Source organism: Pocillopora damicornis, chromosome 4 (assembly GCF_964200805.1).
Source record: "Pocillopora damicornis chromosome 4, jaPocDami1.2, whole genome shotgun sequence".
In the NCBI taxonomy this organism is placed as follows: domain Eukaryota; kingdom Metazoa; phylum Cnidaria; class Anthozoa; order Scleractinia; family Pocilloporidae; genus Pocillopora; species Pocillopora damicornis.
The window spans coordinates 30165518-30183102 of NC_142673.1; the positions used below are offsets into that span (position 1 = coordinate 30165518).

The window sequence follows — 17585 nt, forward strand, 5'->3', positions numbered from 1 at the left end:
ATGCGCTTTATGATTGATTTAGAGAACTCGCGCCATGGTCTTTATGCAGACTCTAAAATTGAAACCAATTGCGATTTCATTCAATCCACTTTCCGCCTTTGAGGTCGTTGACTACTTGTGATGTCAACGTTTTATCTGCTTGGCCGATGTTATCAGTTTGGTTTTGGTTATACAAAACTCAATCGAACAGCTCTCCAATTACGAAGTATAGCAGACATTAATTTACGTTATATTATAATAAAGTTCGGATATGACGTGCGCTTTCATTGGTTGATAGAGCGTGCTGAATCAGAGTACAAAACACGGAGCTGAGCTAAAGCTGTCACGCCATCTGCCAACTTTTACTATGTCCGACCATTTTCCGGACTTCTCTATCGCTTTTTTTCGTCAATTAAAAGTGAAATTTCAGAGCAAGCGAGCCGGCAAGTAGCATCAGATGAACCAAAGAAAGTTTTGTAATCCTTAAGTTATACAACATCATAAATTTTGTATAATGATACATGATAAATTGGAGATAATCTTTAAGTTGGCTGTTTCCACTTATTTACTCTGCCTAAGAATGAAATGATTTCTATAAAAGAGGACGACGATTGTTTCGTAGGGGGAGGGGGGGAGAGGGAGACTGAAAATAAGAAACTCGAATATAACTTCATGGATTCAAAGATAAACTAAAATAGCACAATATAATAAATAATAAATAAATTAATTGATCGGGAAATTGTTCTTGTAGGACTGCAGAAGAAGCCAAATTCCACCTAGGACAAAAGTATTTGAAGCCAGAATTGTTATGAAGTACGAAATTAAAAATATAATTATTGAGAAGAAAGCACGATGTTTAGTAGGACTGAGCTAAAGGGTAAAAAAATTATCAGTTTATAATATCTTGCTGAAGGGTGAATAAATATGTAGTGCAAGTGTAATTTTAGAAAAGTTATCATCATCTTGGGAATTTTTTTTATTTTTTGCTTTTTTGTTAGAAATGTTTACAGTGATAATTTAAATAGTGCCGTAATGTTAATTTTGTAATGAATAAAAAAAATAAAAATGAATTAATTTGATGACTTGCACATTTCATCGTCTATGTTAAAGTCCTCAGGATCCATTTTTCGGTATATTAACATAAAAGAACATCTCTGGTTTAACCCGAACCCTTAGCTTGAATCTCTCGAGATTTGCTGTATAACCTTAGTAGTGTGACTAAAAAACAAGCAAGTATTGCATGACTAATGTGAACCTTAATTTTGTCTTAGAGTTATCCAAAGTGATTTGGCGCTCTTTAGTACGCTTCTACTGAGTTGAACACGTGAAAATCGCAAAAATGTAAGTTATGGTCGAAAAATGGAAACTTTCATATTTAGCCCAGATTCCCAAAATTACTTCTGTGTTAGAAAATTCACGAAAACTGGAATGAGCACCGGGAGGCGGTGCCCTGGTTAGAAGCAAATGAAATTTGCTCATGAAAAGGGCAAAAAAAAAAAAAAAGAAGCTGGTATCAATTTAACAAATTCTTATAGGAGGGATCGAGTTATGGTTTAAGTTTAAAACTAAACCATTTTATTTCAATTTGAGCGGACGGCACATTTTTGAAAACCCTAAGCAATATTTCAATATCCGAATATCTTGTTTTGTGGTAAATTCTCATTTAACAATGTCTTCATGCGGTATAACACAGAATTTGACCAGGTTAAGTTCGTGATAAGAGGAATTATTATACCCTAGACTTACTACGTATAATCTGATTGGTCGAGAGCATATATCAATTTACAATAGCGTGTGACACAGTGTGAAGCTGACATGATAAATACAATATCTGCAGGGGATATGACACTCAGCGGATATTGCGTTCAAAGTCTGCTTCGTTTTCAAGCCTTCCGTCCGTGTTAAATTTTCAAACTTTTGCAGACTCGGAGAGAAGTGTCGTCTTTTGCAGATTACTATTAATGAAAAAATGTAGGATGAAACACTTACTGAATTTGGTTTTCGTATGATATCATAAATTATCAAACCTCGTGTCTGCGTTATCAACATTAGTCTTCGACTTCGGCAAATAATTCAGACCTCAGTACGGATGATTCATAAGATCATGCTCAACATCATACCATTATTCCTTCTTTGAATCCATCAAATATTTTTGCTCACGTGCGACTGGTCTAAAAGTATTACGTTACCGAATATTTCCACAGCTAAAGCTGGAGAACATCCAAAGCACATTTCTGTTAGTTCATAAAATCCTATTAGAGAACACGGAAAAGTAAACCTCCCACGCAACAAACGGTAAGCTATTCGCAAACATTTTTTCACGCGCGTTACAAAATGTTTGAAGGATACTTAACACAATAGCCTCCATTTTGCACTAAAATATCATCGTATGTGTGTCCTTGGGCATAATCTGTTCCTCGAATCTCTCGTTTCTCAACGAATTTCACTCTTGAAAAACTGTATCCATACATATTTTTGCACCAAGTAAAGGCTATTGTTGATATCCTCTACTTGAGGCGTCTGTTTTTCTTCGCATATTCGAACACATTTAAGTTTTCAGAAAGTTCTAGAATAAAAGTGAGCTTCATTGTGGACTTGATGGAGGATAATTCAAACATGAATACCTGTGGGCCAACAGTTCTTTGCCGAATACGAGACGAGCAGCGAGCTGATGTAAGTGTTGATGCAACACACTCTAGAGTTTGTAACACAAGACTAAACGTAGTACCGTCATGAAAAATTTGTATTGTTCTCGAATGATAGACATTAATACAACGTATGGTCGGACCCGGCTGTGTTTAAGGGGCACCATATTGGTCAAAGTTCCGAAATTTGTTTCGAAATTTTTTCTCCTCAAGTATTTTAATTTTTACCTCTTTATGCGCCACCGTTATTAAGCGGTCGTGGTCACCCTTGACTGAGTCCCAACTGCTTGTTTGTATTGTTTCCACCTGTATTGTGCGACCACTTAAAGTGAAAACACCAAAAAAAAAAAAAAAAAACCAATAATAATCTCTCCAGTCAAATTTTCCATGTTTATCTCCCGAACAAATGTTAGCACTTTGAGTTCAAATGTCTTTCTTGCTTGGACTGTTAGGACAAAAAGATGTTTTTTGTTTTTTCATCGCGTTTGGCCCCTATTCTGTGAAGCTGTATTAAGCGGTTAACCTTTATTAAGCAGCCACCCCTCCATTCCCCGTGGGTAACCCGTCAATACAGGGTTCGATTGTCAATGATGTCCATTTGACGAGAGTCAGTTTCGCATTTGATCCAGGCAGATCAATGTAACAAAGAGAAATGACTAAATATTCCTTAACATGGTCACAGCTTTGATCATCATTTTTTTTCAATGCAGTTTTGAGTATGCGATTGGCGACTCTATGATAAACGGATTAAGCTAAGGATAAGTTGTCAGCCAGAGCTGTCAAGTCCAAAACCAACCTTTCAAACGGCTGAAACTCTATGCATACGCTCAGTTATTACTTCTGAAACTGTGCTTGTCAACATGTAGAGTAAACAGATCCAACTGAGGAAAAGTTGTCAGCAAAAGCAGTTGAGTGAAAAATCAAACTTTCTAAATGTTATCCGTAATGACGGCTAAGGAGCTAGGTAGACATTGAGTTATAATTTCTTATGCCATACTACTAAATATATACAACAGACAGAATATTTAGTTCTTATCAATGTGATTTTAAGTTCTATGTAATCTTAAGTTTTATAATATCCTTAGTATCTTCCTATTTTAGTATAATAAATGTCTGTAATCAGAATTACTGCAATTCAGTTTGATAGGGCCATAATGGAGAATACAGTCTTGACTGTGATTGCACACCCTTTTGAAATCAAGATTTACTTACTTATTTACTTACTTACTTACTACAACTTCCTTAAAGGAAGTTACAAAGACTGGAAACTCATGGATTACTTTATTTTCTGTAAATTTAGGAACAAAGATAAGCGGATAAAAGATTGAGTATCATTGAGGCTTGGTTCAAATATACCTTTAGTCTGATTTTCTTTTTAGAAGGACCTTCAGTTGCCCATCATGTTCTCTGACAGTTCCACGGGTTTAGGAGGTTATGTTTTGATAAGCAGTTAGAAGGTTCTTGCGTCATCTTTATGTGATTGAATATGCGTTGTTTTGGAAGATCACAGTTTACAATAATCACAGGTAAAATAGGATTGGTGTGATGACATTTAAATCCGGTTTTTTTTCAGTTTCAGTTTTCACTTCCAAGCCAAGAAACTGATTAACAATCAGACGTCTGACAACCAAACGTTTTTCCCTTTTCGTTTAAGCAAGATTCTCCGCGGCTGACAGCGCTGAGTTGTCCCGCCTCATGCGTTGTAGCGGCGCTTCATAGTTCGGACTACTTGAGACTAGGGTTTAAGGAAATTGAAAGATTGATGTGCCATTGAGCATCTGCCAGATGTTCTCTCAGTCAATACACACGAAAAATTCGCTTGATTCAATTGCAAATTTTCATTCAAGTTCTAACATGAACTACTTAGACTTTAATTCTACATACAACTCTTGAGTTTTCAATAAAGAGATGGTATCTATTTTTTATCATCGGTTTCTTTCGATAGAAAAAACAGGAATTAGATCAAGCTGATCAAACCTCGCAAATAACCGTCAGGTATGAAATTGTGCTGTTCAATTTTGATCAAATGTGCAGTAGAGGTTCCTAACGTACGCATGCGGTAACAAAAGAACATTAATGTTAGCTATGAGTGAACAGTGTGGGTGACGAGAAGAAAGTTCGAGGTGCTTCTCCTATTTTTTAACAGGCTGACGTCTTGTGCTCTCATCAAACTATCAAATGTTTGGTTAAAAAGCAGTTTCATATTTTCTGATCTGAGTTGTCTCTGCAGTATAAATCTCTGTTTACTTTTAAAAAAATTCATATGCTGATTGAGAAGTAAATTGTTATTTGCAAACCTGTCCGAAGTGAATTTTGCTAAAAGCTGTAGCTACGATATCTCGCGTGAGTTTTTCCCCATACAAAACTAAATGAAAAGCTGTAGGTAGATTCTAATGATGACTGAAGTGAGTTTTATCTCTGTCTATCGGTAGGATATCTTCAATAATTTACCTCGATAACTTCCTCTTATAGTACGATGGCATACTTAAACCCCATAGAATGTTTACAAGTTTATTTAAATCCCACCAATGTACTTCGTGAATCTCTGGCAGTTGCGGTGTTTGTGTGATCTTAAACTGTTGCAATGATCATAGCTCTGTACCAGCTGGATTTTTAATATACCAAGTACACTCGCGCCGTTCTTTGTTCTCGGAGCGATCTTTGACAAGACCGGCATTCATAATTTATCACTGATTCGTCATTCATTTGTCACTCACGGTCCGAAAATTTGGTGTCATTTGTGTCAGTCAATACTCAACAAAGAATTCATCGGGGAAAATGTTTAAAAGTCTTTAAAAGTGTAATTCTAGGTATTATCATCAGCTAATGTATATCGAGATACAAGATACGAGAGCTGCAATGATAACTTTAATTATAATTAAAATCAATACAATTCGTCATTCATATATTGACAGGTTTAAAATTCGAAGCCATTCGTGACGTTGAATATCAACAAAACAGTCGGGAGGAAGACGGCGGAAAAGTCTTTGTGAAAACGGCTTCGCACTACAGTTTCTGTTGTCTGCTTATCTCTCTCACAGTAAAGGTGTTAACAAAAAAGGACAAGACCAACGACAAGAGCGGGAGGACGACAAAAAACATGGAGTTTATCAACACTTCGTACATCGCAAACTCAACAGAGCCCTCCACGGTGGGATCTGTTTCCTGGATAGAACAGTATGAAGAACCAAAAGCTCTGTACATTTTCCGTTTAACCCTCTTCTCCGTGATCATCTCGGCCAGTGTGATCGGCAACTCGATGGTTTGTTATGCTGTGTGTACCATACCTTCCCGCAAGCCTCTGTCTTATCATCTCGTCGCTAACATGGCCTTCGCAGAAATTCTAAGCAGCGTTTGTTTAGCCGTCATATGCATGTTTGCGAGCGAGCAGAATCCAACTGACTACGTCCTTCAAGAGGCCGCATGCATTTTGAATCCGTTGCAAGTAGTTGCTCTTCTCGTTGTGATCTACTCACTGGCTGCCATCGCTTTTTATCGTTACAGATTCATTGTAAACCCTCTTCCACGCGGACCGTCCGTTAAGAAGATTACAATTCTGACCATATCTGGGTTGTGGCTGTTGTCATTTGCAATCGCCTTCCCCTATTTCTTTGGTCTCAGGTTTAGAAATGGTGAGTGTGAGGAGCTGTCTGTCGTAAGTAATAGATCGGATTCCTATGTAGCTATCAGATTCATCCTGAATTACGCTTTACCATCTATGATAATGCTAGCATCTTACGGAACAGTGGCGTGGAACTTAAGGAGGCGAATCGCACAGATAAAGAAAAGGAATCGGGATTTGAATGTTGCACCCTCTTGTATTGTTGAAACTAAACTCCAAGAGTTGCGAGATGGCGCGAGAATGGAGGAACGAAGAAGTGTTCTGCTCGATCAGAATAACCGAAGAGACAGTAAACCCGAAAACACAGACCCAGAGAAAGATTTACTTAAGATGATTTTTATGCTTATCATTATTTTTGTTGTTTGTCATTTTCCGTATCAAGCCCACTATGTGTGGGAAAGGGTTTGTAACATCACTGCGTATCAATTTAGATATCATCGACTCTTTATTGATTATAATTTTATTTTGATTTGCCTTCCCAGCGCCTTACATCCTTTGTGTTATGGAACAATGAACAGTTTCTTTGCTAAGGCGTTCTCCAAAATCATTCTTTGTAGACCTTATGACTGATGTGAAACTGACTCATTTTTGAATCGAACTCAGTAAAAGTTATACGCTCCCAGTGTGGCAGCTGTAAATGTCTGGCAGCCATCTTGGACACGAAAGGAATGTCCTCCAGTCGAGAGTTCCAAAGTTTAAATACCGCAAAAGATTGTTCGCGGAAAACTGTTTGTTTTCGAACAACTTAAAAAAAAATACCAATTATAACGATGCAAGCTTGGTAGAGGTTGATATGTAAGAGTATGTTTATTTTAAAAATACAATTCACGCCAGTGAAAGCACTCGCGTCAATAGTCTCCTTAATCTAAATCACAGGAATACTTGAAACGGATACCTTCAGTAACGTATTGAAAATTGAGTTATGCTGGGGATCGTTTTCAGCAAGATCAGATTGAAGCAAACCAGCCTTTCAATTTGTCGTCGTAAATAACGACTTCCTGCCGTCACGTGCATTTTGTATAAAAACTCTTGAGAATTACATATCGGTGGTTTTGCTTGTAAATATGTTCACCGTTCGCAAGGAAAATTACTTAGACTAGAAGCTCATAGATTATTTTCTGATCATTCAGTTCCTTGAGCAAAATTTGCCAGATGATATATAGTTTAAACCACTATATATAGAAATATATGTGCTTCCGGTGGTTTAATGAGACGAAGCTGATTAAAGGATTTTAAAATGTGATCAATAACTGTAAAAGTCCTCTGAAGTACTTCAGGAAAGTTTAATGTGTGTTTTTTGGAAGGATGGGGGGGTATTTTTGTCAACATGAAAATGCCTGAAAAGAACTGATTCTGTGGGCAAAGGAAAAATAATTTGACTCCTAATAAATCGAACGTGTAGGGAAAGCGAAAGAGCTTCAAGTAATCGAGTGATCGGGTTATCGGGCGTAGGGAACAAGTGACCAGAAATACGAAACAGATGGTGTATTTTGTACTTTTATAAATACATCGTATATTTTAATAAAAATTAACCACAGATATGTCGGGTTACATAAAAATTTCAGCAAGCAGCGAAATCAGCGCCAGGTTCGAGTCTGCAAATGTTCCAGTTATTGGATATGGATCTGTGTTGAACAGAAGAGGGAGAAACTTCGAGAACAATCATTACAAGCGTGTCTTTGTTCGGAAGAAACACACGCATTTGATGAAAAGTCATCATGAAAACAAAACCTGGGGTAATTATATTTAACGCTTAGTGTGAGTCGATGTGTTTTAAACATCCTCAGGGCTCCAGACATAGTGACAATCAGAAGTCAAAACATCCTGCAGTTCAAATTTTTTGACAAGAACCTCGAGGTTGTTTACAGCTGATAGAGCTAAAGAATATTATAGATCTCATAAGGTAGATGAAAGAAGGAAACGGGAAAATCTACCTTTAAACATCTCTCAGATGTTCCTTCAGTCGGTAAACATAACATGTTCGCCGGAACTAATTGCAAATTTCAGTCTGTACCTTAAACGTTAAAGTACAGACTGCACATAAATGATAATTATATATACAAGTTCTATGAAATAACGGAACTGAGTTGTCAGTCATAAGATGGACCTAAGTATTTGTTCTCTTAATTTCAAGTGATCATTGGTTCTTTTCAAAGAAAATGACAGAAGTATAGACGCATTGATCTCAACAATAATATGATAACCGTCTTTAAAACGTGCTGTTCAATTTGAATTAAAATGTGCGGAGGATTTTTTTTGGAATACGTGCATGGTTGAAAGGCCTCACTGACACTGAGTGAATTGTCCGAGTGATGAGTTAAAATGCGGCTTCGAATATGTTATGCAGTTGAGGTTGTAGTTGAGGGGTTTCTCGGTGAAAATCCAAGATGTAAAGGAAAATCGCGGCCCTCAAACGCCCAAAACACCGGCAAAATGTCGTGCCATTAAGCAGGATTTCCACTGTTGCTTTTGTCCATGCGCGTAAACGTGCGTTTAAAAAAATTACATACTTTGGTACGTTGAGATGAACGTTTACGTGCGTCGACAAAACGTTATCATATTTCTACTTCCTCGTTTTTTTTCTAGAGGTTTACATACTACGTGCGTTTTACGCACGTTGCAATCGTAAGAGTGCAAGTTAAGTTGCACACAGCTTCAACTTCTACGCACAGGCCAACATTTTCCTCACGTTAAAAGGCATGGCAGTCATTTTTACGTGGCGGTGGAAATTGTTCGCATGCGTTTTCTTTACGCACGTTTTACGAACAGAAAAACTCATGCGACACTGGAAGCCGTGAATACACATTTACATCGGCAGCAACTGGACGGCTCATGAGGAACCAAAAAAATTTGTTAAAAGCCCTTGCTACGTCACAATCGACATTTCGCGTGCTTTTCTCCCTAAACAAACCCAAGTGAAAATCTGCTTGCAAATCCAGCGAAATTGAGTGGCGGTCAGTTTATTCTATCGCTATATCTCAAATTATTCAGAACGGTTTCAAATTCCTCTTATAATACAACGGCATCTTCAAGGCACAGATCTGTTTGAAAGAAAAAGATTACCGAAAAAAAATATCGGCACTTGCGGAAGGTTTGGATTCTAAGTTTTTTGTTATTGTGTCGACAAGCTGTGTTTGCGCTAATCACAGTGAAATTTTCCCGCGCAGTCGTTTGTCATGATCAGCTTTTTAAAATAATTTTTTTGTGTCCTTTGATTGCCGTCGCCATTTTTATACTCTCAACAAAGTCGCAGACGGGAATATTTTGTAAATGAGAGAACCTTTTCTCAACGGTTCATTACAAACCTTTTCGCGTACACGGTTCCTATTTAAGCTAAAATTTAATGCTTTTAAAAGCAGTCTTAAACTGCCATATTAGGAACAGGTTTTGATATCTTCTTGTCAAGCTTTCGCAAAGAATGATTTGATAAAGGAGATAGCATCCTCATAAGAAACAAGCGCCGTAAAATGAATGAAATCTTATCAATCGGGCTACCTTAGCTGCTCGACGATATTAACATTTTTCTACGATCACATTTCTGCCTATAAGTGTCTGTATATCTATCTTGCTAGGGTAGTAGCAGAAATTTCTCCACAGCACAATATCCGAAAAATAAAAACTAGGTAGCTTCTCGGAAGCATTGTTAACGTCTTGTTCAGCTCATTTAAAGATAAAAATTGAAATATCAATTTGTGGGAATGATTCGAGGAAAGGTCGAAATCAAGTTATGCCGACTGTACAGCACGCCATACTAACCTGATCAATAATTCACTACCGAAATAAGATGGAGCGTCATTCGATTGAATTCATAAAAGAAATTTCGACTGTCAGCAAGATAAACATCCCATGGAGACAAAGAGAGCGCGGCAAAACTCGAGTGACTAAGAGGTGGTGCAAATTTTCTAAACCAATCCCAGTCATAAAGCATCGTGATGTAACACCAATTAACTTCATCTTTAAAAAATAATCTACCAGCAGTACACCGTATCTTCTTGATTCAAAGGCGGGAATCCAAGTTAGAATCGTTATAATAAAAACTTTTGTTACTGCGAGCACTAGCGAGCAGCAAAACTATTCCTGACTTTCCGTGTGAGGCCTGGTGATGATTTTGAAGATGCAGTATGAAGATCAGCGGCGGTAGTTTTTTAAATGTGCGTGCGCAGCCCACATGGTCCAATGTTCCTGCCATCAAACCCTGGGGAGTTCATTAGTCGACCAGCGAGTAAGTTTTTATTGCTCTTTTTGAACTGATCTATCATGTCAGGTGCAATTCTATCAATCGCTGGAACTATTTATCAAGGTCACCGACGATTTGGTGACATTTCCAGGGGAAGAAAGTGCTTTCTTATGAGTTTTTCAGCGCTGTCGTGTGCACAATCATGTCCAGTGCGACACTTGGATACTGCAGTGACAGGGATTGTCGATCCTTTTATTTTCATTTATTAATCAAGTCGACTTTTCTTGTCAAAAATGGGCTATTGTGTTTATGTAATGAACAAAATAATACATGTATGAAAGTGATCTTCGCAGTGATGTGCACTACTTAGGCAGTAGTGAAAATAAGGCCTGAAAAAAATTTCAGGCCTGTACGGGATTTGAACCTATGACCTCTGCGATACCGGTGCAGCGCTCTACCAACTGAGCTAACAAGCCAACTGGGAGCTGCTCATGATGGTGGTGGTGAACCAGGCCTTATTTTCACTACTGCCTAAGTAGTGCACATCACTGCGAGGATCACTTTCATTCATGTCTTTATCCGCAGTTCTGACTTTCATATATTCTTAACCGTATATTCATCACTTCACGGGTTTATTTAGAACCACCATCATGACCAGCTCCCAGTTGGCTTGTTAGCTCAGTTGGTAGAGCGCTGCACCAGTATCGCAGAGGTCATGGGTTCAAATCCCGTACAGGTCTGAAAAAAAAAATTTTTTTTCAGGCCTTATTTTCACTACTGCCTAAGTAGTGCACATCAGTGCGAGGATCACTTTCATTCATGTCTTTATCCGCAGTTCAAATATATGACTTTCATATATTCTTAACCGTATAAAAATAATACATGGTTATTTTCAGATATAAAATTTCTCTTCTCGTATTTGTTCTAGAGTTTTGCGGCTTTCCGAATTGCTTAGATAGAGGGAAATGCCGCAAACTGCTATATGCTGCTCAGAGTAATTCGGGAAATTTTAGTGTCTAGCGACTGGTTTGGATGCGTCCTATTCATTTCTTTCTATGTCGCGAAATTGTTCTCAGAATCGGTCACCTAGTCGTCTTCCTGTTTCACTAATGTATAACTTTTTGTATCAAGTGCTAGTTACGCAATAGATGACATTGGCGGAGGTGCACGTGAAGTGATCGGTAATCTTAATGGATCTCTCGGGTTCCGAAATTTTCTCTACGTTGTAAATGAAAGGACAAGTTTTGCATCGAGAGTGAGCGCATTTGCTTAGTTCCAGGTTGGCCGTTGGTCTCATATCTTGAACTTTTGACCAAAAAGTTGCTTATGTTTTTGTTACGTTGGAACGAAATTAGTGGAGGTTGCGTAAAAGTAGTACCGGTCTCTGAATCGTTTTTGAAGTAATTTAAAGTTTTTAACATTCTTAACGTTGCTCAAAAGTATCTTCCACTATCTTTGTTGCTGCAGATGTGCAGGCCGCATAAACATTTATCATCGTGATAAGTCTGTATATGTTAAAAAGCCAATTTTGAGATAAACTCGCCAATCCTGAACGGCGTAAAATGCTGAGGAACAAGTTGACAAAACTTTCATCCGGAAACTGCTTTAATAACAATGCAAAACAAACCTGAGAATTTGTTCGAACTTGAGCAAAGCATTCTACGAATTGAGATACATATTTATTCTTGTGTTTTCAAAATCTACAAAGAATGATTTTGGAGAACGCCTTAGCAAAGAAACTGTTCATTGTTCAATAACACAAAGGATGTAAGGCGCTGGGAAGGCAAATCAAAATAAAATTATAATCAATAAAGAGTTGATGATATCTAAATTGATGCCTAGTGATGTTACAAACCCTTTCCCACACATAGTGGGCTTGATACGGAAAATGACAAACAACAAAAATAATGATAAGCATAAAAATCATCTTAAGTAAATCTTTCTCTGGGTCTGTGTTTTCGGGTTTACTGTCTCTTCGGTTATTCTGATCGAGCAGAGCACTTCTTCGTTCCTCCATTCTCGCGCCATCTCGCAACTCTTGGAGTTTAGTTTCAACGATACAAGAGGGTGCAACATTCAAATCCCGATTCCTTTTCTTTATCTGTGCGATTCGCCTCCTTAAGTTCCACGCCACTGTTCCGTAAGATGCTAGCATTATCATAGATGGTAAAGCGTAATTCAGGATGAATCTGATAGCTACATAGGAATCCGATCTATTACTTACGACAGACAGCTCCTCACACTCACCATTTCTAAACCTGAGACCAAAGAAATAGGGGAAGGCGATTGCAAATGACAACAGCAACAGCCCAGATATGGTCAGAATTGTAATCTTCTTAGCGGATGATCCGCGTGGAAGAGGGTTTACAATGAATCTGTAACGATAAAAAGCGATGGCAGCCAGTGAGTAGATCACAATGAGAAGAGCAATTACTTGGAACGGATTCAAAATGCATGCGGCCTCTTGAAGGACGTAGTCAGTTGGATTCTGCTCGCTCGCAAACATGCATATGACGGCTAAACAAACGCTGCTTAGAATTTCTGCGAAGGCCATGTTAGCGACGAGATGGTAGGACAGAGGCTTGCGGGAAGGTATGGTACACACAGCATAACAAACCATCGAGTTGCCGATTGAACTGGCCGAGATGATCACGGAGAAGAGGGTTAAACGGAAAATGTACAGAGCTTTTGGTTCTTCATATTGTTCAATTGTGCTCTCGGTGGAGGTATTGGTTCCACCTATGCTAGTGTTGGTAAATAACGACATTTCTGTGTTCCTTCGATGGAGAACTCCTAAGGGGCTGAAAAAGAGCGTTACATAGAATCGTCTATCACAGGTTACTTGCTCTACTGCTACTAGAAAGAGATATACAGAAACTTAATCCATGGTAGCTAATTTACATATCATTGCACTCTTACCTTTAAGAATCAATTAAACGTTTTTTATGCCATTGGATGTCGACAGTCAGATTTTGGTGCTTTCTGAAATTCCACATTTATGGCGAAATTACGGAAGTTATAAAAAATTGATAGCATTTCAAAACTTCCAGAGCCGCGACGAATTGTCTTTCAATCATTCTTTATCCATCCTCAAGTGTTTGTAATAACTTAAATATCAGGAACAATGAACTAATGCATCGAAGACAAATAATAGCCTTGATAGCAATTATTTACTTAAGTGGAAGGAAGGAAGTACTCATAATTTTTATCATGGAAGAATAACCCTTCGGATGGATAGATATAAATTTTCAAACCTGTCGGCTGAAGGAGTTAATGAGCCGACACAACGGGGTTTTTGTTTTCATAATTTGAAGGTAGTTTTTGAATTCGTCTCGTCACATATAGACTTAACTTAAAACTCATATTGCCGTGGCGCGTTGGTGAGCTGTGGTTTCCTGATTTGCAATGTTTGTTCCGTATTCTTATACATTCCGAGCTTGACTTTTCATTGCCAGCAAAACTCACTTTGTAGGCTGATGGACAAAAAAAAACCTATTTCCTTGCATCAAGTTTATAGTGTTTTGCAGTTCAGTCAATACAACCCGACTCAAAATTACCTTTTCGCGGTTCGCGTCAAACATTCCATACCTAGCTGGAGTGCACCTACTACGGTAAAGCGGCATTCGAAATTCTACAAAACTATAATAACATAAATAAATGGCAAAGTTCCCTTGCTTTTAATAAATTTGCCGTTTTTATGATAGATATTGGTTGTTCTCTGTCACCACACGTACTATTTGTACAGAGGGAACTTTGCTCGTTTGCGACAGTCTATGAAAACAGAACAATAGCTTAATTCACGATGCGTTGCCCTCAGCGCTATTCGGACTTTCATAAAAAATTATATTTTTTGGTGTAGCAAATATAATGGAACCAAAATACTGAGTTTTATTGGGGCCCACCGACCGCAAGAATAAAAAATCAGAATCTTGTCCCTTGTTTGTTTTGCAAGTTAAGCAAATTGAATAATACGTTTTTAGGCTTTTTTTTTCCCAATCAGAAACATACTATTAGTAAATAAAACTGAAAAATCCATGGATTGTTGTATTGAAAATGCCATTTGGTTCCGTTTAACATTTTAATTTCGCTAATTATTCCCCTCGATCAAAAATAAATTTCGGTTGCAGAAAAAGATTTTTCGGTTGCAGAAAAAGAAAATTCTATATACGCACGAAAACAAATAAGATAAATGATTACAGTCTATTTGAATTTCATTTGCTTCCAAAGTAGAATTTTTGTCAGATGATTCAGCTCTCTTTGGACTCTCAAGAACAACAGACTTTGGGAATGAATACCTACTAGGTGATCACAAATCCGTAGAAGCTTTATTTTGTTATCACTCTGGGAGTAGAAAAGCTTGTAACTAGGGAATGTGAAGACAGCTTAGGAAGGACGTACGTTTCTCCGCCCGCAGGAAGATTTGAGACGATTAAAGACAGGAAACCTCATTGAAAAAGGTTCCGCGATTGATTTGAATTTCTAAATTACATGCTAGCGTAATATAAACGTTCTTCTTTCACTGGTTTTATCAGTTCGCTGGTTTTATAATGTATATACGTAACTTAGCCACTGTAGAAATTTTTTAAAGCTGACGTTTCGAGCGTCAGTTCTTTGTCAGTGCGAATCAATAGTGGACAATTTACACTTTGGTTTTCTCTACGGAGGCCAATTTACATTATAATAACATTTGACAATGCCGAAAAACCTTGTATTACCCTTCCACCAACGCAGCATCACAGTTTCTATAGAAATTTACGCTCTTTATTACTCTTTACAGGGACATATTTCAATAAGAAAGTCTTGTTTCAAATTCATACTTTGATCAATACTTGGATGAATGATGCGGAAACCAGTTCTCCCGTACACAGAGCATATTGCGTCAAGGTGGCAACCGGCCTCGTACACAAAAATGGACCAGAACAAACCCACGTGGGACTTAAAGATTACTCATTTCCTGACAAAAAAAAAACTTTTAAGAAGCAGATATTTTGTGGGTCAGCTGGATAGAAGTTGATATTTTGCACGAGCTGTGGTACAGTAAAGCTTCTTTGATGAACGGATGATGAACATCATAAATAAAAAAGCATTTATAAAAAAAATTTATAGTTTTAATCGAATATTCTAAATTTCATCAAGCGAATGCTACAAATTTTCGAAAGTGAGACTTCTTTTTTCTTCACAAAATAATATATCAATTTAAAAACGACCCACCTCTTCCGAGTATTTCCCTTTTTTTTTCTTTTATCATTATTTTTATTTATGATTACGTAGCATACCATGTATAGGCATGGTTCGAAACATATTATGGGAGCGTGGATCGAACGAGCACGACGAACTTTGATGCCCAATGCAGTCCAGGAACAGAAATGAAGAAGATTTTAAGTATCCTCAGAAACATATTTGAAGTTAAGCTTCTCCCCTTTCCCTGTCATGCAAGCCCTCCAGTTTGTCACGATTGAATCATGAATTAAAATATTCCATTACCTGAAAGACCTCACTGTGTTTGCTAAGTCCTCCTTTGGAAATATATAGGTTGACCGGCTTCACAAAACTGTACGGGAAGTAGTGAAAAATTGCGTGGGTCCGATGTGACAATTTTCAGCCCAGCTAGCAAAATCTTCTCTGCGTGAAATTATCGGCTCAATACTGCACCAAGCTCATGGAAACAAAGCAGCTGTTTTTTGTCGAAGAAAATTGCCTATATGCTTATTGTCCTTTTTCACTTACAATTGATTGATTTAATTTTTTCCCTTAAAGAACATTTTTTATCACCATTAAACCATTTACTGCGACATTTGCTTCCGTAGAAAGTAAAATTAAATGACAAACAGATGAACAACTGTTTACCGAACGAAAACCCTTCAGAAATCTTTTTTTCTCGTAGGTAAACGGATGAATTATTCAACACAAATATCTTTTTATTTAAGGAAAAATTTTACGTGATGGTTAGTTTAAAATCTACTCTCCATTTTATCAATGGATTTCATCATAGGATTTCCCTGGATGGAGTGACAGACTGACAAGGAAATTGATTCCTACGTGCTAATTTTTATTACACTCAAACCGCAGTGTTTAAAGACCAGCTTGAATATGAAGTGAGAGATATAAGTGATTTAAGACCTCATTTGATATATGATAATTATTTCCTTTTAGGTTTATGCAGACGCTTCCTTGGTTTTTCCGCTATTGGTGGCGGAGACCTTTGCCCGGAATTTTAAAATGGACGACTGGGATTGAAAGGGGGTAAGCGATTTGGTGAAGAAAAAAACTTTGCCAATGGAGACAAATTTTGAAACTTCCAGGAGGCTTTCAGTGAAATTAAAAGACGGCGGACGTGGTCCAAATACAGAAGATACTCGACATTTTGTCACAGCAGTAATTTAATTTATTCAATGAAAAGTTCGGGCCTTTAATTGTAGTTTGCACAAACAATGGTTTAAATATTCGTAGATTGTAGAAAGAAAATATAATGCCATGTCTTGAAGACTGCGTGGACTTCAATTCTTACTCACTTCAAAATATTGGCGCAATTAACGATTAAGAACCCAAAGGAGTATTCAAAGATGGAAAATTGAAATTCGTTCTTCAATGCGAAATTTAAGTTTGTGAGGAAACTTTATAACGAGTTGCGAAAGGTTTTCTCGGGGATTTTGTGCCACCGCACAAGATGCTGTGGACTCTTTATTTAAACAATCTTCACGTAAGGAAGAGCAAAAGTCACCACAAAACTAAACCTCAATGGCGAAACTTTACTTTGTTTTCTTCGTGACCTTAATTGCTTTGCATCTTTTACTAAACACTAAAAAGGTAACCAAATCATCCAATGCGAGGAGTCTCTCGCCTCGAGTCAGAGCTCGCTTCCGATTTTTTCTCAGTTTTTCAAATAATGATTCCACTTGTCCCATCTGCTGAAGTTGTTATGAAGGAGTAAAGTTGTCAACAAGAAATGATGGTGTCTTTTTTTTAAAAACCGGGTTTGGAAGGGTTGAAAGAATTTAATTCATCGATTTGAAATCAATGAAAAAAACTCGGTACGAGGAAAAACAACTGTCATCGCAGAACTTTGTGTTTCGATTGTTTTGATAGCTTTCTTATTCTAACATGTAAGGAGGAAGTTTTTAAACGGTGACAGCTTGCGATCTCGTATTTGCTTCTGTAACTA

At 37.6% G+C, this 17585-nt stretch overlaps 2 protein-coding genes across 3 annotated transcripts; one reads left to right on the forward strand and one right to left on the reverse strand.

Annotated features, from left to right (window-relative positions):
* Nucleotides 1–5330: 5330 nt before the first annotated feature.
* LOC149047665 (substance-P receptor-like) lies at nucleotides 5331–7484 on the forward strand. 2 transcript variants are annotated; one of them, XM_089203603.1, is made up of 2 exons: nucleotides 5331–6256; nucleotides 6729–7484. In XM_089203603.1, the coding sequence occupies exons 1-2, from the start codon at nucleotides 5725–5727 to the stop codon at nucleotides 6758–6760; spliced, it is 564 nt and encodes a 187-aa protein (XP_089059729.1). In that variant the 5' UTR covers nucleotides 5331–5724; the 3' UTR covers nucleotides 6761–7484. The 2 variants fall into 2 exon arrangements, with proteins under 2 accessions (XP_089059729.1, XP_089059728.1); XM_089203602.1 differs by having other exon boundaries at nucleotides 5331–7484.
* A 4526-nt stretch (nucleotides 7485–12010) lies between these two features.
* LOC149047666 (substance-K receptor-like) lies at nucleotides 12011–16105 on the reverse strand. The gene is made up of 3 exons (XM_089203605.1): nucleotides 15908–16105; nucleotides 15241–15377; nucleotides 12011–13224 (listed from the first exon to the last, which is right to left on the reverse strand). The coding sequence occupies exon 3, from the start codon at nucleotides 13188–13190 to the stop codon at nucleotides 12174–12176; it is 1017 nt and encodes a 338-aa protein (XP_089059731.1). The 5' UTR covers nucleotides 13191–13224; nucleotides 15241–15377; nucleotides 15908–16105; the 3' UTR covers nucleotides 12011–12173.
* Between the last annotated feature and the right edge of the window lie 1480 nt (nucleotides 16106–17585).